At 46.0% G+C, this 25,025-nt stretch overlaps 17 protein-coding genes and 1 non-coding gene across 18 annotated transcripts; 9 read left to right on the top strand and 9 right to left on the bottom strand. All coding sequences in view use genetic code 12, as the record gives it.

Moving 5' to 3' along the window:
- Window positions 1-612: 612 nt before the first annotated feature.
- Window positions 613-1,406, top strand: PSN45_002010 (uncharacterized protein; the record flags this gene model as incomplete). Its single annotated transcript, XM_066157777.1, has 3 exons — window positions 613-675; window positions 717-921; window positions 1,063-1,406. 3 exons carry the CDS (start codon window positions 613-615, stop codon window positions 1,404-1,406), a joined length of 612 nt encoding a protein of 203 aa, XP_066013874.1.
- Window positions 1,407-1,426: 20 nt separating this feature from the next.
- Window positions 1,427-1,780, top strand: PSN45_002011 (uncharacterized protein; the record flags this gene model as incomplete). The annotated part of the gene is made up of 1 exon (XM_066157778.1): window positions 1,427-1,780. One exon carries the CDS (start codon window positions 1,427-1,429, stop codon window positions 1,778-1,780), a length of 354 nt encoding a protein of 117 aa, XP_066013875.1.
- A 655-nt stretch (window positions 1,781-2,435) lies between these two features.
- On the bottom strand, window positions 2,436-3,089 carry PSN45_002012 (uncharacterized protein; the record flags this gene model as incomplete). The annotated part of the gene is made up of 1 exon (XM_066157779.1): window positions 2,436-3,089. One exon carries the CDS (start codon window positions 3,087-3,089, stop codon window positions 2,436-2,438), a length of 654 nt encoding a protein of 217 aa, XP_066013876.1.
- A 1,202-nt stretch (window positions 3,090-4,291) lies between these two features.
- PSN45_002013 (uncharacterized protein) lies at window positions 4,292-5,278 on the top strand (the record flags this gene model as incomplete). The annotated part of the gene is made up of 1 exon (XM_006689386.1): window positions 4,292-5,278. One exon carries the CDS (start codon window positions 4,292-4,294, stop codon window positions 5,276-5,278), a length of 987 nt encoding a protein of 328 aa, XP_006689449.1.
- A 286-nt stretch (window positions 5,279-5,564) lies between these two features.
- Window positions 5,565-6,359, bottom strand: PSN45_002014 (uncharacterized protein; the record flags this gene model as incomplete). Its single annotated transcript, XM_006689385.2, has 1 exon — window positions 5,565-6,359. One exon carries the CDS (start codon window positions 6,357-6,359, stop codon window positions 5,565-5,567), a length of 795 nt encoding a protein of 264 aa, XP_006689448.2.
- A 3,573-nt stretch (window positions 6,360-9,932) lies between these two features.
- PSN45_002015 (uncharacterized protein) lies at window positions 9,933-10,940 on the top strand (the record flags this gene model as incomplete). The annotated part of the gene is made up of 1 exon (XM_006690212.2): window positions 9,933-10,940. One exon carries the CDS (start codon window positions 9,933-9,935, stop codon window positions 10,938-10,940), a length of 1,008 nt encoding a protein of 335 aa, XP_006690275.1.
- A 41-nt stretch (window positions 10,941-10,981) lies between these two features.
- PSN45_002016 (uncharacterized protein) lies at window positions 10,982-11,236 on the bottom strand (the record flags this gene model as incomplete). The annotated part of the gene is made up of 1 exon (XM_006689382.1): window positions 10,982-11,236. One exon carries the CDS (start codon window positions 11,234-11,236, stop codon window positions 10,982-10,984), a length of 255 nt encoding a protein of 84 aa, XP_006689445.1.
- Window positions 11,237-11,986: 750 nt separating this feature from the next.
- NUT2 (RNA polymerase II mediator complex subunit) lies at window positions 11,987-12,424 on the top strand (the record flags this gene model as incomplete). Its single annotated transcript, XM_006689380.1, has 1 exon — window positions 11,987-12,424. The coding sequence occupies one exon, from the start codon at window positions 11,987-11,989 to the stop codon at window positions 12,422-12,424; it is 438 nt and encodes a 145-aa protein (XP_006689443.1).
- Window positions 12,425-13,195: 771 nt separating this feature from the next.
- On the top strand, window positions 13,196-14,224 carry PSN45_002018 (uncharacterized protein; the record flags this gene model as incomplete). The annotated part of the gene is made up of 1 exon (XM_066157780.1): window positions 13,196-14,224. One exon carries the CDS (start codon window positions 13,196-13,198, stop codon window positions 14,222-14,224), a length of 1,029 nt encoding a protein of 342 aa, XP_066013877.1.
- Window positions 14,225-14,283: 59 nt separating this feature from the next.
- On the top strand, window positions 14,284-15,291 carry SHY1 (surf-like protein; the record flags this gene model as incomplete). Its single annotated transcript, XM_006690487.1, has 1 exon — window positions 14,284-15,291. The coding sequence occupies one exon, from the start codon at window positions 14,284-14,286 to the stop codon at window positions 15,289-15,291; it is 1,008 nt and encodes a 335-aa protein (XP_006690550.1).
- Window positions 15,292-15,351: 60 nt separating this feature from the next.
- GET2 (GET complex subunit get2) lies at window positions 15,352-16,191 on the bottom strand (the record flags this gene model as incomplete). Its single annotated transcript, XM_006689379.2, has 1 exon — window positions 15,352-16,191. The coding sequence occupies one exon, from the start codon at window positions 16,189-16,191 to the stop codon at window positions 15,352-15,354; it is 840 nt and encodes a 279-aa protein (XP_006689442.2).
- A 690-nt stretch (window positions 16,192-16,881) lies between these two features.
- Window positions 16,882-17,631, bottom strand: DAM1 (DASH complex subunit dam1; the record flags this gene model as incomplete). Its single annotated transcript, XM_006689377.1, has 1 exon — window positions 16,882-17,631. The coding sequence occupies one exon, from the start codon at window positions 17,629-17,631 to the stop codon at window positions 16,882-16,884; it is 750 nt and encodes a 249-aa protein (XP_006689440.1).
- A 104-nt stretch (window positions 17,632-17,735) lies between these two features.
- On the bottom strand, window positions 17,736-18,764 carry URA9 (Dihydroorotate dehydrogenase (quinone), mitochondrial; the record flags this gene model as incomplete). Its single annotated transcript, XM_006690210.2, has 1 exon — window positions 17,736-18,764. The coding sequence occupies one exon, from the start codon at window positions 18,762-18,764 to the stop codon at window positions 17,736-17,738; it is 1,029 nt and encodes a 342-aa protein (XP_006690273.2).
- Window positions 18,765-19,073: 309 nt separating this feature from the next.
- Window positions 19,074-20,654, top strand: utp7 (putative U3 small nucleolar RNA-associated protein 7; the record flags this gene model as incomplete). The annotated part of the gene is made up of 1 exon (XM_006689376.1): window positions 19,074-20,654. One exon carries the CDS (start codon window positions 19,074-19,076, stop codon window positions 20,652-20,654), a length of 1,581 nt encoding a protein of 526 aa, XP_006689439.1.
- Window positions 20,655-20,711: 57 nt separating this feature from the next.
- On the bottom strand, window positions 20,712-21,590 carry STS1 (Tethering factor for nuclear proteasome sts1; the record flags this gene model as incomplete). The annotated part of the gene is made up of 1 exon (XM_006689375.1): window positions 20,712-21,590. One exon carries the CDS (start codon window positions 21,588-21,590, stop codon window positions 20,712-20,714), a length of 879 nt encoding a protein of 292 aa, XP_006689438.1.
- A 351-nt stretch (window positions 21,591-21,941) lies between these two features.
- On the bottom strand, window positions 21,942-23,337 carry PSN45_002025 (uncharacterized protein; the record flags this gene model as incomplete). Its single annotated transcript, XM_066157781.1, has 2 exons — window positions 21,942-23,258; window positions 23,320-23,337. The coding sequence occupies 2 exons, from the start codon at window positions 23,335-23,337 to the stop codon at window positions 21,942-21,944; spliced, it is 1,335 nt and encodes a 444-aa protein (XP_066013878.1).
- Window positions 23,338-23,666: 329 nt separating this feature from the next.
- VMA5 (Vacuolar ATP synthase subunit C) lies at window positions 23,667-24,788 on the top strand (the record flags this gene model as incomplete). Its single annotated transcript, XM_006689374.2, has 1 exon — window positions 23,667-24,788. The coding sequence occupies one exon, from the start codon at window positions 23,667-23,669 to the stop codon at window positions 24,786-24,788; it is 1,122 nt and encodes a 373-aa protein (XP_006689437.1).
- A 106-nt stretch (window positions 24,789-24,894) lies between these two features.
- PSN45_002027 lies at window positions 24,895-24,966 on the bottom strand. Its single transcript has one exon. It is a non-coding gene; the product is annotated as a tRNA-Cys (tRNA).
- Between the last annotated feature and the right edge of the window lie 59 nt (window positions 24,967-25,025).

Genomic DNA, 25,025 nt, shown 5'->3' on the forward strand with positions numbered 1-25,025 from the left:
TACACCAGTTGCACAAATCGGTTGAATCCCGGTGACCGTATGAGTGCTTCATAAAGAAACCGTTCTATTGGAGTCATGTATCATCGCCAGAAATGCCTAACTGCGAAGTCGCGCACAAAATTATCAATTTCTTCCAACACATTCAGCGCAACAGAAATGATTACAGATGGTCAATTGAACACAATCGTTCTCTCGTTTGGCATCGTCTCGATGGTAGGAATCTTGATATATCACTTCATCTCCACTAACACTAAGGAAAACGTCAAGGAAGCTTAGGATGATCAAATGGATTGCGAACACGTCAGCGGGTTAATAGTATAATACAAGCAATGCTCATACAAACAATACGTAGGGCCTGAGAAGTGGGAGCCGAGCAAAATTGGACACTTATTGCTGGAAGAATCCAGGATGAGTTCTTTCAAGTTAACTTCTAGGTTCTTGATGTCCCCCGTAAACTTATAGATAGGGTTACTGGCGTACGGGAAGAAGAACGAAAATACTAGTTGGTGCGTGCGCCGCCGCCCAAATCTGATACAAATCTGTTGTTTCCGCGACTGCAAAATCTACTAGGTAATCCACAGAGAGAATTTTCTACAATATATACATCGCAAAATGGATGGAAACTTTTCAAAAGCCCACTTAAGCGGATTGATCTACGGAATCATGACCACTGCAGTTTGTACTTTAACTAGCTATTATTCACTCGCTCGTGACAGCGCCTTTCTTCAAGTATTAAATGTTATTTGTCGTTCTGGAAAGGTCAGTACACAAAACCACCAAGTTTTGCAACATCGATGTTGGATGACTTCTACAAAAATGCTGCTGCTAATATATCTACCCTAATTATGAATGCGGCTTCACGAATGCCGGTGTCTCTTCAAACTGACAAGATGGTGGATTTGGTTGAGCCTTTTAAGCTTGGTACACTCCAAACTATTTTCAAGTCCCAGGAGATGGTCATCTTCTCAGTTATTATATTGATGCTTACGGCTACTCTTTTGATGTACAAGATATAGTGTTTAGTTGATATTATTTTTGGGAACAGTGCTGTAATCGAAACAGAGGCGGTCAAAGTCATAAAGGACATACGGGTAGTATTCTGGATTTTGTACATCGTCTGTAACTTGGTGTGCATGGCTATCTCTTTGAAGGTGGCAAATTATATCCAAATATTCAAAATCCCGATAGATTTCACGGTTGCTCGTTGGGTTAAAGACTGCCCCATCCGCAATACAGAAAAATGGGAACCTCCTTACGTGGCCACTCTCTTCGATCGCCGGTCGCTCAATGGCACTTGTGACATTAACGCCGATGCAGACTTTCTTGGATACATGGCTGATGGATACAAGGGAATTCTAAGCCCCGACTTATTCTTTTTAATCAAAAAAACGTATACCCTGACATAGATACAATAATAGACCTCGGAATGAAAAGTCAATTAAGTATTCTCACCAATGCCATCATCTTGTATTTTGGGTTTATTTGTGGGATATACTTGTACAGTTTGGCGGTCGTAGCCTTTATACAAGAGGTAGCTACCACCAGAAATATTGAAATCAGAGACTCGCTTCTGACCCCTAAACCCACCAGTCCAGACCCAAGTCCAGATGCAATTCCAGAGTTCAAACCTCAGGGAGGTACCAGTACTGACATTGGAATTGCAGATTCAACAACTGGAGTGGCTCATGCTGGATCAGGTGAAGGAAAAGAAGTGACAGATGCCTCGGCCATAAGTGGTGAATCTCCTCGTGTCAGCCCACCTGGGGGTATCGAAGAATAACCGCTTTATGGTATATGTCACTTTATATAGGTCCAAACATAACCAAGGTTACAGTAGGCTGAGTAAATATTCAATAACATTACTCGGTTATAGTTGATAGTTAGATATAACAGGTTATATACTAATATTTGAGTTTGAAGTGTACGAAACAGATGCAGCGGACCAAAATTTGACATATATTTTCATCAGAAATTTAATCAACAGAACCTTATCAGACGCCGCATTTGGAAACCGCCACATCAAATCGGATCCTGTTTTTCGCAACCACTAATATCACAACTGCTAGTATGACCAAGATGAACCTCGACACCAAAATTCGTGAGGCAATGGTAACCTGGTAATATTTTGGTACCTTCAAGAATCCCAGTATAGCCTTGACTTAATATATTTCTTGTAAAGCGTGAAATTGAAACCTTAATGCCGTAGCACTGGAGATACGTTAAGATATCATTCGCTAGTTTTCAAATAAAAGATATATCACTCCTTTAGCTATTCTTCATATGCTCTAGTAAGGTAGACCAAGTAAAATCTAGGTAGAATCAGTCCTATTACAGCATCGGGTTCACATATTCAGAAGACGACTTCGGTGAGTTTCGATATCAATTCACACAGGCTTGCTAGGGGAGACAGCAACTCGCTATTGATAGAATAACACTTACTCACCTCGAAGAATTTTTTTTAAGGCCAGGTGCTTGTCACGACGTAGTCTCAGCTGCATGCACCGATAGCTGCCACGCCTGATTACCACTTGCAACTGCTTTTTAGTAAACGGGTATACGTCCCTAAAAAACTCGTAAAGAATCGATAAAGCCCGGTCTCTCTGGGACTCGTCTGTGTGTTTCACCCATGTGTCGTATCCCAATCGAAAGTCACAGTGCTTGGTGAACACGTCGAGGATCTGATGCTGGACGGTTTTGGTTAAATTGATATCATACTCCAGGAGGTTGAGAATACGTGAAAGCTGGAATAAGCTGATTCTAGACAAATAGGTAACTTCAGGTTTTTCTTCAGCTCCCCCATGGACAGCTAGCTTGTTCTTGTACTCTAGTCTGGTAGGTTTCCTTTTGTATTTGGTATCAGAAACAAGATCCTCAAATTTTGTGATAGAAGACCGTACAATCGCAATGAGCTTTAACCTGTCGTAAGAGAACGAAACAACCAACTTGCAGCTCTCTGGACATTCGTGGGACTCGGATTCAGACTGGCTCAGGTCAAACAACAGAGGAAAAGAGTCAAAAAATGATATTTTGGTGTTGGTTTCTTGTGATTCAAGGAGAGGCGCATGGGATGGGTCATACGGATCGTTCATAGGAGAGCTCAGCAACGATAAATGTTCAGACCTAGGTGATGCATCTATTTGGATTGACCTGTTGGAAGTGATGGATACCAGACGTGACACCTGGAGTCCCAGACACTCAAGAGGTACAAGTGTTTCGATCGGGTCAAAACTATGAATAGGATGAATCTTGGACAAGTGGGTGGACGAATAAATAAGTTTGGGGTCTATATAGCTCATTGATGGAAGAAGTCACCAGATCATAATTGGAGGAATGTCTCCGTATTTATAGACCAGGGTGAAGCCTGTGGGGCACCTGTGTCTGGAAGGAACACTGTGCCGATGTACGTCTACAAACAAGAACAGACACAAGACCTAGGAAAGCTGCGGACAAATCCCATGGAAGATCCTATGTACGGCTTTTGCGTAACCATTGCAGACGCAGATTCCAGATGCATACCATTTACGAAGGAGGCCGACCGGTGTGATGTGAGCGACTGCAATACGCGCCTCGAATTGTCATCAAAGCATAATTGGAAGCCAAAAGAAAGGCTATTGGTAAGAATCGTCCAATTGCTAGGCAGTCGTATTTATTTTTAGTTGTGTTAGCTAGGTCGATGTAGACACATACCGTTTAAGTAATATCAAAAATAAGGGTGTGTTGCTGTGGCTTAAGCACCGGTCTTCAAGATATTCGGGCTTAGGGGGTTGCCAAATTCAAATACGAGCGGATGATATTAGCCCCTCACCTATCCCTAATGGCTTGAGAACTTTGACTGACAGTTCTGGTATATGGACTGTCAGTAAAACGGTAGATGAGCGCATATGCGAATGGTCAGCGCACATCCCACCTCAGGTATAACTTTTACCAACGTGACAATTGACAATTTCCACGCCACCAAATTTAACAGCAAGAATAAAACTGTGGAGCCAAGCCTCAGTTCATGGTCCAGGCTAGTGGTATTCCAGGAAGGCCAAGCAAGACGTGACCCAAACACCCACTGACCTCTGTTGCCCTTCTTCCATCTCCTCAACCCCTCGCCATCCACTTGTCTTCGCAACGACTTCGACTTCGACTTCCAGTGGTGACGCCATCTGCCTCAAGTGGACCTCAGCTCCAGATCCAGGGCGTGCCCCACAGTGTACGAGTCACGTGAGTTTAAGTAATCGCGCCCTCGCACTAATATAAACACCCTCAACCACCTCTGCTCATAAACCCTATAATTACTACACCCATGGCCGACGACCAAGACAAGACCAACAAGGCAATCTTGGATCAACTTGTGTACATCGACAACTTCATCGGTGAGGATCACGAGCTTAACTTCGACCTCTCAGCGTTTGCGGACGACTCATTTATCTTTGCAGACGAGGAGAAGCCTCCGAACGATAAGATCAACGAAATGCTCCGCAACAAAGAAGGCCTCCATGCTCTTTCTCACGGCAGTGCCAGTGGTGAAGCGGCGGGTCACGGAGACCTTGGTGGCCTTGAGTTGAACAATCTCCCGCGGTTCCCAGTGCCTCCTGGTGCCAAAAGCTCCTTGGAGCAGGCGGGTTTAAACCAAAGCCAAATCGATTTATTATCGGCCTTAATCGCCCAGTACCAGCTGGTGCAGCAGGCGCCACTGTTGGACTCGGTGGACCCAGTGGACCCACAAATGGTGGGGATGTCGGCTCAACCACCACGCCCACGGCATAATCACAGACACAGCCAGTCGCACACGCTGCGGCTACCACTTCTTCGCACCACTTCGCACGGGCCTGGTAGTGCCAGTGGGTCGAGCTCCGCAGGCGGTGGACTTGGGCTCAGCGGTGACACGGCTGCTCCTGAGACGTTTGTACCATTTTTCCTGACATCGCCATCGCTAGCTACCGGCAGCTTTGGTGACAGTGCTGGTACCGGCACACACGACGACGGCTCAGGCTCGGAGTCCCCCGCGTCGCTGTCTACGTCCAAGTCTATCGATAACGATATAGACAAGCGTCGCCGCAACACGGCGGCGTCCGCGCGGTTCCGCATCAAGAAAAAACTAAAGGAGAAGCAGATGGAGGATAAGATCTCCAATCTTCAAGACGTGATACGAGGGTTTGAAGGCAAGATCCAGACGCTAGAGTTGGAGAATCGGTTGCTCAAAAACTTGATTATTGAGAAGGGAAGTGAGAAGAGCGACAATGAGTTGCGGATGCTCCGGGAAAAGATATATAGGGAGGAGCAAAAGTAGGTAGTAATGCATAACGAACACAGATAATTGTAGCGGCACGGCGGCTTACTGTGCGGCACGATGGCACCACCATTGCCCCTCGTCATTGTGGCATAAGCGATAGTACATGTTCGCAGAGGTGTAGGGGCAGTGGGTGTATGGGTCAGATTTTCTGTGGGTGTATGGGTCAGACCTCCAATCGCCATCACCTTTGCCGATTCCTCGCTCTTTGGACTGCTGGTGCAGATCTCGCTCTAATTAAACGTCAAATCTATATTGTCTATAATACATCATACTCATAAATCGTTCATTCGTTAGAATTGCGCCGGAACTTAAACTTCTTCATCTTGAACAAGCTCTGCGACTGACTGGCAGCTTTTTTCTTAACTTCCACATCTGACAGTGGCAGTGGTAACTTCACAATATTGCTCTTGATACCTATGTGGGTGCCATTATTGATGGGCAGCTTGGGGTACTCGGGCGTGAGAGAGGGCCGCCGAGAGCCGGACCGTGGGGTGGTGCCCATCGCTGCCAGCGTCGAGTTGCTACGACTGACGTGGACGGTTCCGGACGCGAGATGGGACGATGACAGTCCGCGCCGGCTGCTGTGGCTCACTTCCACCACGCTGTTACGCCGGCTGCCGGATGACGCTGCCAGCGACAGGTTCCGCCGCCCGCCATTTGGTACTGGGATCGGTAAGCTTTGGCCCTGATGGTTGGCAAAACTGCTCATGTTTTGTTTCTTGGTGAGGTTGATAAATTGGTTGTAGCTGTCCAATAGAAGTTCGTAAATGATCTTGTAACTCTTCTTGACAACGTCACCGTTAGGGATTTTCACGAGTAAATTGTGTTTATACTGGTACGGAAGGTTGATTTCTTTGGGAGAATCGTCCAAGAGGTAAAGCTTGATAATGTCATTCCATTTGGGAAGTTTGTCTTTCTCTTTGAGTCGATTATATTTGTTGACGTCCATGATGAATTCGTAATTTTCTAAGCAATGAATTGATGAAAGGTACCGTATGAAGTTTTGCTTTGTGTAGGGAGTCTTGGCAGGTTCTGCCGGTTTGGACTCTAAAAGAGTCTGCAAAGACGGAACTAGCATGAACGTTTTTCTGCCTAAAATATTTAAGGAGGGAAAAGGATTATTTATAGGGAACAAAATTGCCTAAAATAAAAAATATATCCCCACCACAAATCAAAAAACTTAAAAAAAACCGTTAGGAGGAAAAATGCAGTCTCACGATTACCTCCCCGTCAAACCCGGATGTCGCATAATATCGACTCCGTCAACACCAATGGAGAGGTCGTGCCTAGTATAATTACCTTTTCCTACAGTATACGGCGTTTTTGGTTGCAAATGGCAAAGCGAGAAAATGGGAGTTTAACCCTATTAGGCATTACATGACTCTGGAACTACATCATTTAGAAAGTACATATACGTTCATTACCACGACCTCTACACGTGAGCAACGTCAACGGTTGGTGGAAAACCCTGTGCGAGTTTCATCGTGTCTCACTCACGTACGACGTTTAACTCTGGTAGTTTGCGACATCCTGCTTTTGCGGGTGAACTTACCTTGTCGGAACCAGCAATCCTGACAAACGTTTAACAGTTAGGTACCAGCGCTTTGTGTAAAAACGGTTTTATTTTACAGGTTGGCCTTTTGGAAGTGGAGACAGCGGCATGTGTGGCAGGCTACGGGGACAGATTATGCACGGTGGTGCCCCCGCTCTTCATGCCTGTGCTAATCGGGAGCACAGGGTACTCTTTTACGCATATGTTGAAGGCCGCCGATCGCTATTTAAGCGTGGTTTGTTTGTCTTATCTAAGAAGCTACAGATTACCGGCTCCTCACAACCAAATATTTTTTGTAATATTTTTTCCTTCACTGCGACTAAATTACAGGTTGTCTTCCAACATGCATTTCGTTGAGATCATGAAGGCTAACAATAATATTCGCAATGGTTGGATAACAATACACACAATTCGGCTTTCTCTGAATACTCTCGTTTTTCTCCACCATTGAAAGCATGGTCGTTACTGGTGACGTGGTGGCCTCTTCAACCATTTAATGGACGTTGTGGTTCACATGATTTTCTCCCCAATTTCTTATCTTCGGATCGGCACCAGATACCCTGCTTTAACTTTTGCAGATTACCGAATCGGCACCGTCTGTGCTAGACCTTGCATGTATCTGAAAAAGAATGATCACACTTTTCCCACACTTGATTTTTTTTCTTCACAATGATGAGCAAAGGATCCGAACCAGTACACAGTTTTGGTGCCTTTTTGCGGAGACCCATCTAGATGGTTGAGGGGATGTAGTGGCTCTTGGGACATCCACAAACTTGGCAAGGGGTAAGAAGGTGGAGAGTGGTTTGCTGGTTAGTGTATTATGATGGTTAGGGCAGGTGGATACATAGGAGCCCCGGCATTTAGTTACCACCGATATTTTGCGCCTTTCCTGCTGACGCGTGGGTATGATGTAATGAGGAATAACATTAAGGGCACGGGCTTCGGGTGATCCTCACGGTGGCATTGCGGTGCCACTGCGGTGGCGCCACTCGTCCTACGCTCGTCCAATATTGTCCCATTTATGGCCCCCACACGACCGAACTATCTAATCTATATTTTCTCGCTTGTGCAGAAGGAGTGCAAAGCTGGCCAAGCACGCCTACGCGGTATACGTCAACAAAGTGAGTTCCGAACTGCGTGCACCAATTCAAGTTGCAATATTTTCTTGCAGCAATAAAGAGGCTACTGAAAGAATCTCCGACTTCTCGTTGAACGAGTGAGACACGTTGTAGCCGAACCAATGTTGTAGTGGAAGGAAGCAAGAATTTTCAATCCTGTTTTTGCCGATGCACTTTTCCATGGACGTCGAATGGTAGCGAATACCGAAACCACAGTTCAAAAAAACAGAACTGTAGACATGATTAAATAAAACAAATCCGCTATCAGTACTATTTTTGCTAGTAGTATGATTCAACAAGCAATTATGTATGACCAAAGAAAATACCAATAGCAATAACTTCATTTACAACTTGGATAAATAATAATATAAGTGATCTAATTGTAGCAATAGTAATCATATCCAATCATCTACTGTAAGAGAACGAAGTATAGTCTGGTTGGAAGAATGCCTACTTTAACCCTGATCATATATAAAATATCCAGATGAATTGAAATAAAGCACAACGAAATCAGCACTGGTGGGAGGGCTACCACTAAAACGATTGTAATTCGATTTATTCGTGATTTACGTCCTCAACTAAGCCAGATGTTGAAGAACTGGTGCTCTTATGGGTCCAAGCACGCGGCTTCTTCCAAACCATGTCTATTGACCAGAAAAGGTAGACCCCACCAATGATCCCACTATAGACAATTGCAGTAATGAATACAGGGTGGTATGGACTCTCAACTGTTTGTTCTTCTCCTGTATCCATGTCGGGGTGGATGTTCTATATTTATGAAAAGCTAAATATTTTGTGGTAAAGGGCAAAGGGTTTTGGAAACACAGATTTCAAGAAGTCTGGATCGAGGATAACTTGACATCGGCTATTTAACAACAGGAGATCAATGCGTTTGGCCAAGTAGGGAGGTTCCACATGTCCAATATTGCGAATGGTGCACTCTTCGGCCCAATTGTACACTGTTTCAGCCATTGAGGTTTTGAGGATTGACAAATGATTTGCCAAAACAAAGTTGCTAACTATGCCGAACGAAATGGAGGCAATTAAAAATATCCCATACGTGACCAAACTCTGGATGTTTCGACTCTACCTGTTTCTATGGAAACATCACTTTCAAAAAGAACATGAATCAAGTGCATGACAGCCTTCGCCCATGCGCAAAGACAAACCGTGAAGAACATCAAAACTGGGGTAATGATTAACCGCAGGGATATATATAATGGCCAAGGATACATTTAAAGAACTCCTTGATCTTCTTACTTAGAGGCCCAGGGGGCTAATCTGATGATGCATCCCTGATTTGGTTGGATACACAAGTGGCATTTGTTTTGAAGGTGGTGTTGAAGAATGGTGTTTCAAGACTTGATGTGCTTGTGTTCTGAGGAAAGGAGGGCAACAAAAGGGTTTCAGAGACTGCATTGATCACATACCATGCGAACACAGACACAACCCCAAGAATGATGAAGTAAATCCACTTGCCCACACGGTCAACTGTAGAATGTTGCATTTCAGGAGGATGTACTTTACGTAGAATTTTGCATCTATGGATTTTGCAGTCGCAGCAATAGCAGAATTTGTTTAGGAATTGGGTAGCGCACGCTCCAATGCCTCATAGGCAGACATCAGTATACTAAAAGCACATTTTCGTCAACAGCTCCGGCACGGCAGCAGCTTGTTGTAGTTGGCGGCGAACCTAAGATCACTGAGACAGCTGGATATCCCAATATTCGTAACCTCATGCCTTGCCAGCAAACCATAAACTCTCTGCCCGCAAGAGTATTACCAACACACCCTATCAATGGACCTATCAGCGAACCTACCACTGCAATCCACTTCGACCTACCTTCATTCGCCCACTGCCGGGTGCCTGTACCATGCCCCACCACCTGTCAAATGCTGCTACGATCCCCACGAAGAAAATGGCAGCGCGCACAAATCACACTCCGCATCCTCGGCCACCCCAACATCTAACCATCCCACTATGACCACTCTCACGGCAGAACGATTGGTGAGATTAGCGTACAAGTATCCCTCGCTCGAGAACTCATGGTTCTTGATTGCGTGTGCATGTCTCAGCGTCTTGAATCAACCCCAGGAAATCCCCAAGGTTTACCACTTTGCCTTGAGACAGCAGCTCTTGGAGTTTAAAAATGATGAAAATCTCTTGAACGACAAGTACCTCCTTCAGCTCGCCCAGGATTCGATTTCGTCCAGTGACAAGTTCGAAGAGCTCAGCTCCATCGGCATTGGCCTCCCTGACGTGTTAATACCTTTTACCTACTACCTGAAGCTCCCACTTGGATTCAAATTCAATCAGTCCACCAGTATTTTTGAGTTTCAGAACTTGCTCACATTGAAGTTCAGAGAAGTGTTGCTCAAGGTGTGTGGACTCATTGGAATTCCCAAGACCATCAATTCCTTGACGTACTTAAAGAATGTCACACCCACCAACTTCCGCAGCCATAACGTGCCGCAGCGACCCAACTTGATCAACCACACCAACTTCCCATCGTCCCAGATCATCGAGGAGGATTCTTGTGGTACCCGCTTGGATGAACAGAATGGCATCGTTGACACCATCGACGGACCTATCAGTCCCAACAGTATCAACACTCCAGTGGTGATTGACAATCTTAAGCAAGGCAGTGACTTGTGGAACAAGGTGTACTCCAACAATTTGAACCGCAAGATCCGGAACCAGATATACCAGGCGTACCCAGACTTGTGGTACTTTATCTATCAGGGGTACTACTCCAACATTTTGAGTTACAGTCAGATTTTGTCCGATAAAGAAACCTCCTTGTGCATCATCACCAGTCTTATTCCCCAAGACGTCAACCCTCAATTGAAGGGCCATTTACGGGGTGCCCTCAATTTGGGGGTTCCCAAGGACCAATTGACGGATGTGCGCAGCCTTGTGTTTGATATCTGTGATTGGGTGGGGGGAAACTACTGGAAAGGTGGGAAGGATTCGGTCGCAAAGTTATGATTATAGGCGTATATATTCAGTAAATATCAATTTGACTCTGTTCACAACAGAATCCGGCTTTCTCTCTGGATGAGGAACACCTGGAACCCACAGAACAAAAAAAAGGCCAAGTAAACGAGAACAGCTCCAAATACGGTTTTGGCGACCTCGGGGCCATTTTCCGGGTCGTTGGTCGAGCCCACCATCGACTCGTGGCTGATTTGGAACAAGTATGCTATCACAGAGAGGATCACCACCCCGAACACCGACAAGATCGTGCAGAAGTACGCTTTTCCACTGGACACCACTGCTTTCATATTGGGTTTAGTTGGAGGTAGATGGGATTTTTGAAATGCGATTGTTGACAAGGGCGCGCGGCCACGACCGAGATATCGATTGCATGCTATAAATGAAATATATGGGTGAAAACACCACCAGTAGGTAATGGGGTCGGTACGGTCAGCCTGGTGGTGGTAAAAGGTGCTCATGATGATACAAGCGTGGGTTGTGGGGGTATTGGTGGCTCAGCCATCGAGAATTCACGGAAAGTCCCCCCACATCCACCTGAGTCCATTCAAACAAACCCCAACACCATGGCAATCCAGCTACGACGATGACACGCCTCGTCGCAGTGTCAGCCGGAGCCCCAGGGCCGCGTCCGTGGTGCTGCTTCCCTCATCGTCGTCAGAAATGACTCCCTCAAGATTCATTTGCGCTGGGTCTGTCACCATCGTGGTGTTACCATCGTCAAGATCCCCCGAGCCATGGCCCGCCTGCTGGCGTATCTGCCGTTTGCGGAAATTGGCTACTAGCCGGTAGCTTTCCCTGAGAAACCGTAATCTCTCATTGACATTCTTCACGTGGAGTAACCACTCGGCGTCATTACCGGTATAGGCAGCTATTCTGTCGATGGACTCGTCACATTCGTCTATTCGTTTGGTGTTCACGGCGGTTGTCATCTGGTGATATCGTTCTTTGTTGTACTTTAAAGTTATGTGCATACCTGGAGAGGTTTTTTTCGCAGCGAAGCGATTTTCTGCTCCAGGTCTCAACTCCAAATACATACAATGACAACGTCACAAATCGAAAGCACTCCTGAAAACCGCCCGTTGGTTGCGGCAGTCGAGCAGCTCCAGCAGCTTACAGATAGCTTGATCGAAGCAGGGGTCTTGGTCCATGACAACCAAGGTACACCTCAATCCCACCAGGTTCTTGTCCACAAGTTCAACCAGGTGATTGACCAATTAGACAATTTGAACACTATCCAGGGCATGGCTCTGTACCCAATTCCAGTGGATATCATCAGCTACATCGAAGACGGGCGTAACCCGGACATCTACACGAGGGAGTTTGTTGAGGTGAATGCCAAGTCCAATGCCCGACTCAAGGGTAAGATGGAAAACTTTGGCAAGCTACGGGATATTTTGAGCCAGAAGGTGGTGAGCGAGTTTCCTGAGTTGAAGGACACGGTCGAGGACATACAGAGAAGAACGAGCGGGAAATAGAAGAATACTGGAATATGGAAATTAAAGTTGTGCACTTGAGTGTGTTTGGAAAAATAGCCAGCGACCACGGTTCGGCTGGAGCTGAAGGGTGGCCTTTCTTGTGGTTCAGGAGATGCCGCAGGTAGCTAGTGTGGGATAAAGATTTGTATTGATAGTCAGGAAGTACATGGGTCATGGGTTTGAGGAGATACAAGTCTGATGGTTGATTGCAGTTTTACTGTGTTGGTGGTAAATCCTTGGTAGTACTTGACTGTTACTCCTAGTGGTACTAATTTCAGGTACTATGTTTATCTCACTCCTGGCCAACCCAAGGTATCATTAAAAAATACTTGAGAACAATTCCAGCCAGCACGTACACTTGCCGCCCATTACCTGGTATTAGTGAGATACATTTACAACATCTCCTAACCCAGATACGACTGGTTTAGTAATATTTTGAGGGTTCGCAAAAAATTGTTTAAAATGTCATCACGTCAGGCGAAAGGAAAATCGCCTTCCGAGCCGTTACGACCATCGCCAACCAATATAGCAGCAGATCCTTATTGTTTGCTGGCTTCACATCCATCGGGATCCTTCGAAAATAATATTTAGTGGATTATCGGTCTATTTGAGGTGGTGGTGCAGCATAATGCTGGCTAAGCTGCGAAAAATGGAATAGACGCAAATTGCAGCAATAGGATGAATTTATAAAAGGCCATCAAGAGCCTTCACCCATCAATACGAATAAGATTCATACATTCGTATTGTTCGTCAAGCAAGTGAGACTTGAATATGTTGATCAACTATTTGTCACTCCTTTTGTTCGTGGCGTGGGTACATGCTGAGGTTCTGTCATATGAGTCTACCAGTACTATTACCATCACATCTACTCCTACAGTGACGGCGTCAACCACTGTTCCGGGATATGAAGAGTTCATATATGCTACTGCTTACGTTTATACGGATGGGGATGGCGATTTGACGACTAGTACGGTATTTGGCAGTACTGTAGTGGCGTTGGTTGAGGAGACTAGTTCTAGTGGTTCCAGTGTTACCAGTGCTGGTTCAGTTGCCTCTAGTTCAATTGTTTCTAATCCTGCTTCTAGTTCAATTGTTTCTAGTGCTGCTTCTAGTTCAATTGTTTCTAGTGTTGCTTCTAGTTCCGTCGCTTCCAATTATGTTCCTTCTAGTTCTGTTGCTTCTAGTTCAATTGTGTCTAGTCTTGTTGCTTCCAGTGACGCTGCTTCTAGTGACATTGCAAGTAGTGGCTCTACTTCAACTATTTCTAGTACTGCTGCTTCTACTGACACTTCTAGTGCTGCTTCTACTTCTGGTGCTTCTAGTGCTGGTGCTTCCAGTTCAATTGACTCTAGTTCAATTGACTCTAGTTCAACTGTTTCAAGTACTGGTGTTACTACTGCTGTGACTGCTGCTGCCGTTACTGATGCTGCTGTTACTAATGTTGCTGCCAGTTCAACTACTAGTGATCTCATTTCTGCTAGCTCAACTTCTGATCCCGTTTCTGCTAGCTCAGCTTCTGATCCCGTTTCTGCTAGCTCAGCTTCTGATCCCGTTTCTGCTTCTATTTCCAATACCCCCAACACCGCTTCAACCGTCCCATCCACCGACGGCCCCCCTGCTGACCCTGCGTCTGTCGTGGCCCTGGCGGTCGCGTCGTCCACTTCCCCAAACACCGTCACCACCGCTCCAGGCTCCTCGAATGACTACAATACCTCCTACTCCACCACCACCTCCGTCATCGACGGCACCTCCTATGTGGTCGAATATGTAATTATATACACCGGACTATGCTCCTCCTAATATACTAATTCCCCTTGCTCGCACATTAATGTTTTTCGCATCTCTATCGCATCAACACCATGAACAAACTAAGATTCACCAGACCCACCGTGTTTGTACGGACGGTCAAAACCCCCACAATCGACTGGAAACCCATCGTCACGTCCAAGACGAATGTCACCGAGGCCGAGATCCAGTCCAAACACCCGGTGTTCCGCCGTGTGCTCCTTGGTCTCATGATCGCCATGCCGGTGATCTCGTTTGGTTTAGGATGTTGGCAGGTCAAACGACTCGATTGGAAAACCAACTTGATCTCCCAGTGTGAGAAGCAGTTGGCCAAACCCCCCATGGCGTCGTTGCCGCCAGACCTCGACCCCGACGCCGTCAAAGATTTTGAATATCGCCGATTCTACGTCAAGGGAAAGTTTGACTATTCCCAGGAGATGTTTTTGGGTCCCCGGATTCGTAACGGTATGGCCGGCTACCTCGTGGTAACCCCGTTCCAGCGCCTGGACGGAGGTAAGCCCATTTTGGTGGAGCGTGGATGGATCTCCAAGGAGAAGGTCATTCCCTCTACAAGAGAAAACAACTATCTCTCGCACCTCGCGTTACCTCGGGGGGAGATTGAGATCATGGCATTCTTCCGTAACATGCCAGAGAAGTCGTCGATGCAGTTTGACCACCAGGCCGGTACCCGGCAGTTTTTCATGCCTGATGTAGCAGCCATGTCGCTCCAGGCTGGTACCTTGCCAGTTTACGCCCAGATGGTGTACGATATGGCCGACCACCCGGAGTGGGGCCTGGGCCGGTTGTCGCGGTGGTGGACTTGGTTGCAGCCACGCCAGCAGCCACAGGACGACTTTGAAATGCAGTTCCAGGAGTTTGAATTTGTGAAAAACGGTGTGCCCATTGGCCGAGTGCCCAAAGTTACCTTCACCAACAACCATTTGCAGTATTTGGCGACGTGGTTTGGCGTGTCGATTGCGTCGTCTGGCTTGCTTGCGTACCAGATGTACAAATCGAAGAAGTTTGCCGGGGCCGACAAGGTTTTAGAAGCAAAGAAGAAGGACATGCGGCAGAACTGGTAAATAGCCCAGAATATCTTGTAAATATCTATGTACAAAGCTCAATGAATGTATTGCTCTTGACTACAAAACACTGGTGAGACCAAACAATACCGCCACCAATGCCAAATCTCCTACAAGCATGCTGAGCACTTCCCAGTATTTGACAAGCTGTACAATCACCGGCTGGAACCGTTGTACCGCCGGTACCACTGCGGCTGCCATCAGCACCACCTTCAACACGAGGTTGTCGCTGCTGATGTTTTCGCTGGCCTTTCGCCTGGAGCTTATCACAAGGTAACTGGACAATACCACCGCTTCCAATGACACAAACGTCACAAAAAACCCATTGTTATAGTACCCAGACATCCCTGCCGCCCGGGAAAACGCGTGGGATGACCCACGGAACGTTGTCAGGGCGAAAAAGTGGTACACAAAGTTCACCACCACGCTTAAGTACCGCACCACCAAAAACCGGTACTTCAATTTCTTGAGATTGTACATATTATACTTTAGCAATTGGGCCTCGTACGCCTGGTCTTGAAGCCCCGTGGTATCCCCTTCGTCCTTCTGCAGCTGCTGCATCATACTCATCATCATGCTCGTAAGCGGGTCGTCGCCACTGCCATTGCCCAGTTGTCCTCCAAACATCTTCTTGAACATCTCGTCAATGTCACTAGCAGTGGGGTCTTGGGGTGCCAATGGGCTGGGGGCTGGCGACACCCTTGTACTCAACAACTGCTCGATGTCGGAGGTGTCAGGGTCGTCGTCGCCGTGGAATTTGCTTATTGGTGTTGGAATGGGGGCATTTGTGGGTTTGGGAGATTCGTCCTTATCCAACACAGAAGTGACTGTGGACGACTTGACGGAGTTTCCTTGATTCAAAATGGCATTGAGCCGGCCGGTGGCATTGCCGCCTGCCATTTTTGCTGCACGTCGCTCTTTCAAAAGACGTCTTTTCTCTTCTGGTGTTAACGTTGACATGTTGAGAAGCGAAACACTTTAGAAAATGCGTGCGACTGATTTGTACGCTGGAAGTGAAATGGTGGATCTAAAAGTACACTAAATATATAATTATGCTGCCGACTCAACGTGACAGGTGAGTTTTGATTACCTTCAGACGTTGACCGTGTCTGTTAAGTATCGTAGTACCAGCGTGGCCGAGATATGACAATAAGTAGTCTTCTCTCGTGTCTCTACCACCCACTCCTAAAGTTGGAGGTTCGCACTGGCTTCGTCTTCACCCAACATGAACTCCTTCGAGGACGATTTTAACGGGAAGACCATGAACTTCCAGGAGCAGCAACGGCGACAGGTGATCATGAACACAATAGAGAACCATGACTATTTGTTGGTGGTGGCCAGCCAGCAGAATAAGACAGTGGAGCAGGTGAAGTATGAGTTGATGATGAAGCTTATGAGAAAGCTGTAATATAGTACAAATCAATGAGATTGATGCGGAAGAAGTCAGAACTGCAGTGCGTGTTGTGCTGTGGATGTCCCGTGACCTTGTGTGCTGCATTGGTGTGACCCGTGAACTTTAGTGCTGCATTGCGGTTGTCCCATAAAGTTTTGTGTTGCATGATTTCCTTTGACATTTCAAATCTAAAGTCCCTAACGGAATGGAGGACGATTCAGAATGGGAGCAGGTTTTCTAGCCCGTCTCACGCTGCTCGCACTCGTACTCAGACCTGCGAAAAGCCCGTCCAAGTACCGGGGGGGCTGATTCAAATTAGGTCCACGAGTATTTCTGGTTGCAATTGGAATGGCTGACCGCACCGGTGGTGGCTTGGACACAGAACCACTATTCCTTGAGGGAACAACGAGTCGGGAAAATGGCTGTGGGATCTTGGACTTTGACAGGTCCTGAATTAACCGTCTGTTTATTGCAGGTTTAGATCTCAATATACTAGCATTGACTTTAGCCTTATTATGTAGCTTCAATTTCAACACCTCGTTCTGTTGGCGTGCCCGTCTGAGCTGGCTCTTGAGATCGGTGATACTGTCGTCCAATCTTTTGGACTCTTCCAACTTTTCTTCCAAGTCCTTAGAGGGTGTTGAAGGAAAGTCGATGCACCACATGGTGATGGACAACCCGTACAAGAAACTCGAGAAAGACTCATTAAACCCCTGAGATATAGCCTCGTGAAGTCGCTGGAGATGTTTCATATACATCTCCAAGTCTTGGACAGAATCGTGTAATCTCTCAAAGCTGTCGGTTATAACACTCAGATCAAGAGGAAGATGCTCAGGGTCAATCGGATAGTGAATTCGAGGCGATTGGGGAAGTAATGCAAATACACCTGATGAACGGTGCAGGTGCCTGTGCCGAGCAGGTGTTGCAGGCTTGGAGGAGGAAGACATGTGTATTGTTTACTTTCTACTTGTGTTTAGATTGTTTTGTTTTGTGTGCTGCGATCTCGAGCGCGCGAGCTCGATGACGAGCGTGGATCACGTGATAGTGTCCTTCACTCGGTACCGATGATTTGTTCCCATGTCTTGCCTTCTTTGGATAACTCGGCTAAAAGTTCGTCCCGAATCTTCCCAGGGAGGCCTGGACCTTTGTAGGCAAATGCGGTATAAAATTGGACAAATGTAGCACCGGCTTTTCCGAACTCCAATGCATCTTTTCCAGATGAGATACCACCACATCCAATTAATACGAGGTTCGAGTCCTTAGTGTGCTTTCTCAAAGTTCTCAATGCCTGGAGAGCGAACGGCTTGACGGGGGCTCCTGATAAACCGCCAGTTTGGCTGATTAAATCAGGTGAAGACCGCAAATTAGCAGGTCTTTGGATGGTGGTGTTCGACACAATCACCCCATCGATACCACTCTGCTTGGCAGAGCTGGCAATGGACTCGATCTCTGGTTCGGTCAAGTCGGGGGCGATTTTGACCAAAACTGGAGGTTTCCCGTACGGGTTTTTTACCAAGTCTCTTTCCTTCACTACCGTTGTCAACAAATTGGTCAACTTCAGTTCACTCTGCAAGTCTCTCAACCCAGGAGTGTTGGGAGAAGAAACGTTCACCACAAGAACATCCGCATAAGGTCCTAACCTTTGCACACCTTTCACATAATCTTCTACTTCATCACCAAACTTGTTTTTACCCAAGTTAATTCCCAATAATTTGCCATCCCTCAAGGCAAAATTAGTAGAGTTATCGTCCAGGCAAGCAGCCAACCGGAGTTTCAAGTTAGCCAACACGTTGAAATGGCCTGAAGAATTGAACCCATATCTGTTTATAACAGCATCATCTTTGGGCAACCTAAAGAACCGTGGAGTGGGGTTCCCTGGTTGAGGTTCTGGTGTGATGGATCCGATTTCAACGTACGAAAAGCCTGAATCAAATAACGATTCTATCGCTTCTCCGTCCTTATCCAAACCAGCTGCCAACCCGATAGGCGAGTTCAACTTCTTGCCAAAAACTGAAACCTTCAATTCGTCGGGTGTATAAGTAGCGTCGTCCAACAATTTGGGTGTCAAGCCATACTTCATCAATGTAATTCCAAGTTTATGACCTTGTTCAGCATCAGTTGCAAGCCTAATTATAGGACAGTATATATATTCGTGTATGCCAGCTCTAGCATCACGGGAAGTGGCAAGCGCATAAGCACAGGCACCCAACCCCACCCACATAACTCCCCGAGGTAATACACTTGCTGCCAATGGTCTCTTTGCACTTTTAAAAAACGACATCCAATTCGCACTGGTGGGTCTGGTGATAGATTTCGAACTTGAATCTGGAGACGCTCAGTTCCGCGAAAAAAAATCTCTAATCGCATCTCATCACACTCATCTCACACTATGGCTGTAAATAATATGGGCTCGTACGAGCGCAGTGACACATCCAAGTACGAACGGGGTGACCCCAAGCACAACCGTAAGAAGCTTTATAGTCGGGACAAGAAGTTGAATGCGGGAATCAAGAAGATCGATAAGCAGTACCAAGAAGCATTGCGGTCTGCTGCTGGAACTGAATTATTACTCCAGGAAGAAGCCGGGTTCCTCGAGGCTGACGGTCCAATGGAGAAGACTTTCAAGTTCAAGCAGGACGATATCAAGGACGTCGTCGACCAAGGAACTTTGAACAAGACGTTTAAGTTAAGTTTAGCCCAATACGGGCCTTACCAAATGGATTTCACCAGAAACGGTAAAGAATTGTTGATTGGAGGCCGTAAAGGCCATGTAGCGCTGATCGAGTGGCGGACAGGACAGTTGGCATGTGAGCTCCATTTGAACGAGACTGTTCATGCCGTGAAGTACTTGCACAATGATCAGTACTTTGCAGTAGCCCAAAAGAAGTACACCTTCATCTACGATAAAACTGGGTTGGAATTGCACCGGTTGAAGCAGCACATCGAGGCCACGCAGTTGGAGTTCTTGCCATACCACTTTTTGTTGGCGACGGCAGGAAACACTGGGTTTTTGAAGTATCATGACGTCTCTACCGGCCAGTTGGTGAGCGAAATAAGAACTAAATTGGGACCCACTCAGGCCATGAAACAAAACTCGTGGAACGGAGTGATGCATTTGGGCCATGCCAACGGGACCGTCACGTTGTGGTCTCCATCGATGCCCACGCCGTTGGTCAAAATGCTTTGTGCCAGAGGGCCCATCCGCGACCTCGCAATCGACAGAGAAGGCAAGTATATGGTGGTGGGTGGAATGGACAAGACTCTTAAGGTGTGGGATCTTCGGAAGTTCAAAGAAATCGACGAGTATTTCACTCCCACCCCCGTTCAATCGTTGGACGTATCTGATACTGGGTTGGTATCAACTGGATGGAATACGCACGTAACGGTGTGGAAAGATATGTTCAAGTCCAAGCAGAATTCGCCATACATGAACCATTTACTTCCTGGCGACAAGGTTGAGAAGTTGAAGTTTGTGCCGTTTGAAGACTTTTTATGTGCTGGCTCCGGCAAGGCCGTGCAGAATATCATTGTTCCTGGTGCTGGTGAGGCCAATTATGATGCGTTGGAATTGAATCCATTTGAAACCGCTAAGCAGAGACAGCAGCAGGAAGTCATCTCCTTGATGAACAAGTTGCACCCTGACACCATCACACTTGACCCTAATGTGTTGGGAACTGTGGATAAACGTGCCAACAGCATAAGATTAAAACCGGGAGAAATCAGCGAGGTTGCAACTTCTCCCGATGCAAAACTCCAAATCCGTCCAGACGTAAAGGGAAAGAATTCTGCCTTGAGAAGACACTTGAGAAAGAAGACCCAAAATGTCATTGACCAGAGAAAGTTGAGAATCGAAAGAAACTTGCAGTTGGAGAAAGAGTCCCGTAAGAGACAACATAACGACAGAATTGGAGTTGAGAACGACAGTGATGTGTTGAACCCGGTATTGTCGAGGTTTGAGCAGAAACGCTGAATAATTCATAGATATTATAAACATGTACATTAGATCTATACACCAAGTAAGGCCATTTCACGTAGACGGAGGAGCTGCCAATGAGTAGTTGGAGTAGTCGACGGTGATCAAGTCTCCCAAACTGCTGCTGGTATTGTTGAGGTTGTTGAACAAGGCTGACTTCTCGTTGATGAACTCCAACACCTTGTCAAACTTGTTGACAGAGATGTGGTTATAGGTGCTGAGTTTTTCCTTCAAGTCCAAGTCGTTGATCACCTTGATCAAGTTGAACAAGCTCTCCTGAACCTCTGATTCATCCTCACTCTCGTCGATCAAGTTGTTCAACACTATCAACCAAGTATTGGACATTTGTTCATAGCATTTCAACTTGATATATTTATACTCATTGTTCCGAAAGGAGGGCAATTTCATGATTATGTTGGTGGCATAGTCAATAAACTGTAAGGACTGAATGAGATTGGTTTCCACCGGTGGTAGATAATTGAGAATATAGTCACTGAGACAGTTCAAAAACTCGTTGAGGTATGGCTTGACTCTCAAATAACTGTAGTCATTTTCCAAGTCCCCCTTGTATGGAAGGTTGTGATGTATATCTTCCACCCGAGTGTTTAAAATGGTCATAGCATCCTCCACCTCGACTTTCGGTTGAAGGTCATAAATCGTGTGGCAGATCTCTGGGTGAATCCGTACCAAGTCCGTCAACAACAAGTTTATGGACAGTCTGTTTAAAGTTTCAATCAATCGGTTTATAGGAAGCCTTTCTCCCTTAATAATAGGGAATTTGGTTCTCTTGGTAATAGTATTGGTATTAACTTTGGGTTTTTCATCATCATATCTTCTCTTTTTGACACCTGTCTTGTGCAAATGCTTACTGTTAACAGCCGGCTTGTTAACGTTCAGCTTGACACCCCACTGGAATCCCACTGACTTGGACATGGGTGTATGCAATATTAACTGAAAATTGGGCGAATGCTACTTGTCCACAAACGCAAATGACCAGCAGAAAACAAAAACGATTGAAAACTTACACTAGTTGTTGGGCTCGGAAATTTCCAGAAAATATTTACCTTGTATATGCTAAAAGAACCGCTTAATTCGCCCTGGCAAACTATGTGGTTCAATCTATATGAGAAATCCCTTGTTAGTCAGAAACTGTCTTGCCATCGAGAGTTAAAATGCGAGAGGACCTCAAGAAAAAAATGGAGTGCGCTTACCGGTTTGGTCCATGTCATCCAATGATTGCAAAAAATGTTCATTATATATGCCATTATCTATATACAACTAGGGTTATTTCTTGTTGTTGTTGTTGCTCTTTCCCTTCAGCTTGGCAGAGCCCTCGAACCCAGCCCTCTTTTTCTTGGCGTTTCCGGCGTTCTTACCACCGGTTTTGTTCGCTATTCCCGTGAACTTCTTCAAGCGTACCTGCTGTTTACTCTTCTTTCCTCTATTTTCTCTTCTTAACCGCAAGTTCTCATCCCTCTTCTTGATCTTGGCAGCAATCGTGTCTTTCACAAATCGCTTTCTCTCCTGCCATTCGATTTCACTCTTCAACTTCTGCTTTTCTTTGCGCTTCAATGCTTTCTTCAACAACTTCTCATCATCTTTGACTTTCACACCTTCGGCTTGGCTCATCACCCGCTGCCACTTTTCTTTCTCAAGCTCTTTGGCTTGTTGTTCGGGAGTCAAGGAAGCGAGTTTCAGTTTCTTACGCTCTAATTTTTGTAGATGTGCTTTAATGTCGTTATTGGAAGGGCCTTTTCCCTTCTTCTTGTCAGCTGTCGCTCGGATCTTATTCAAGTCCGACGTCACACGCGTGCCGTCGTTAAAGGTGATATTCCCAAACACAACTTGATTGTCTTCAGGTTCATATTCCGACTCGTTTTCTGATTCAGACGACTCTTCAACCTCTTCATGCTTTCTCTTTAACAGCTTCTTGAGCTCGGCCTTCTTCTTCCGCTCTTCCAAGATTTGTTCCCGGGACTTCAATTGTCCCCCAGTTTTGGTGCCAGGAGCCTTACGTCTTTCTCTCAAGTTGACGATTTTACTGGCCAACTTCTCTCTCAACTTCTTTAAATTCTCCTGCTTTTGTTTCTTTTCCTCTTCTGTGAGCTGCTTCTTCTTCTTCTGATCGGCCTGGTTCTTGGCGGTAGTGGCAATGGCCTCTTGGGCCAACTCATCGACTTCATTTCCCTGATCATCAAACACAATATGTATACTGTCTTCGACATCTGGAACCGAGTTGAAGTCTGCCATTTCGCTCTGCCCGTCACTGTCACTAGCGGTGCCAGCTATTTCGACGTCCATATCGGGAATTTCCACGTCGCTGTCATCTTGTTCTTGTTGTTGCACAGGTGGTACAAATGGCTTTGGAAGCCTCACCGGCTGGGCACTCTTGGCCTTGACATCCATGACTTCTTTGGCGGTCATATTCTCCTCGAAGTCGGTGGAACTGGGGTCCAACTTGCTTCTTTTATTCTGTTTGAGCTCCTGTTTGGATTTCTTCTTTTGCTGCCATTGATCTTGCGTGGACTCATCATAGTAGTATTTGGCGGGAATTAGTGACAACAACCCATCGAAGGCAGTGGAATGTGTTTTCAACCGCTCCTAGAGTTGGTTAGTTTGGGTTCGGACGTGAGAGCCGGCGTGGGCGTGGGTTTATACATACTTCTAACGAGTTATTCATGGTTAAAGATTTAATTTTTTCAATCGCATCGCATCTTCACAGCGATGGAACAGAACAATGGAATAGACAAATAGGTTTATACTTTCGTTTTGTGGGGTGAAAAAAGGAGGGCATCATCTAGATCCCTGTCATACGAGGTCTAAACGCCTTGTGTCCATCCAACACCTCCCACACACCCATTGCCATCACCGACGTCTCCTACGCGTAATTTCCCTCCCGCGCCCAGTGCTTTCGTGCCCAGATTTACCTAGCCGAACCCGCACTCTTTGTCGTTCGCTCGACTCCTTTAAATTCCAAATAACCCTCCTTTATCTCACCTTTATATCGTGATGGATCCGGTTTGCAAGTACCTTGTCCTTTCGTTACCCCAGTCAACAGACTCCAAGGAATGGTTGGAACGGTCCTTGCTCGATGGCAAATGTCAGGCAATCGACTTCAAGGTGCCAGACTTTCAAATTGGTACCTTGGACTCGTTGGTTCAAGAGAGTGAAGAATTGGCAAAATTCGACACCCAGTTAGGCACCTCGGTGGCAAAGATCGTGGATATCTTGGCCGGCGTGTTGGAGTCCCAAGCGTCCATCCGAACCGTCAACTCCAAGAGCGTGTTGAGCTATATCGAGGCTTTCTCATGGAACACCTCCAAGTACCGATTGGACAAGTCGATAAAAGAATTGGTCCAATTGATTTCTTCCGAGGCCCTCACTTTGGACAACGATGTTAGAACATCGTACCAGACGTACCAGAACGCCAAGTCCAATTTTTTGGCGGCGGACAGAAAGAAAAATGGGGATTTGTCGATTAAGTCTTTGCACGATATTGTCAAGCCCGAAGACTTTGTTATTGGATCGGAAAACTTGACCACTATTTTGGTGGCCGTGCCCAAGAACTTGGATGATGACTTCAAGAAATCATACGAGACGTTGACTCAGTTTGTGATACCTAGAAGTGCCAAGTTGATCACCTTCGACCTGGAATACAAATTGTATTCCGTCAGCTTGTTCAAGAAATACGAGCAAGAATTCATAAATGGTGCCAGAGAGAAAAAGTGGCAGCCTCGAACTGACTTCACCTACGACGAGGAAGTGTTGAACAACATGAGAAAGGAGTTTGACTTGACTAGAGCCAATGAACAGAAGTCCAAGAATGATTTGATCAGGTTGGCCAAAACGGCATATTCCGACATCATTTCTGCGTGGTTCCACATAAAAGCCATTAGGTGCTACGTGGAGTCTGTGTTGAGATACGGATTGCCACCGCAATTCGACTTGTCATTTATCAAGTTCACTCCTAACAACTTTGGTTCTATTGATAAGGCTAAAAAAGAGTTGGTGGCCAAATTTGGTTATTTGGGAGGTGATGCCATCTCTAACAAATCTAGTTTGCACGAATACGCTTCATTGGTTGATCCAGATTACGAGCCGTTTGTGGTTTATCAGGTGGAAATTGTGTAAGTTACCCAGCCTTGCTTTAATTCATATTTGTTTCACACGACAATAGATTCATATAGTAATTTACGTTCATTAGACATTTTGGAAAAAAGGGTGGAAATAAAAAAACAGCTCGCACTCAGGTTCGAACTAAGGACCAACAGATTTGCAATCTGCTGCGCTACCACTGCGCCATACGAGCTAATAGGAAGAATTTTGGCCAAAGATGCGTCATATCCTCCAATGACTAGTAGTCTCCGT

This window comes from Yamadazyma tenuis, chromosome 2 (genome assembly GCF_029203305.1).
Source record: "Yamadazyma tenuis chromosome 2, complete sequence".
Lineage (NCBI taxonomy): Eukaryota > Fungi > Ascomycota > Pichiomycetes > Serinales > Debaryomycetaceae > Yamadazyma > Yamadazyma tenuis.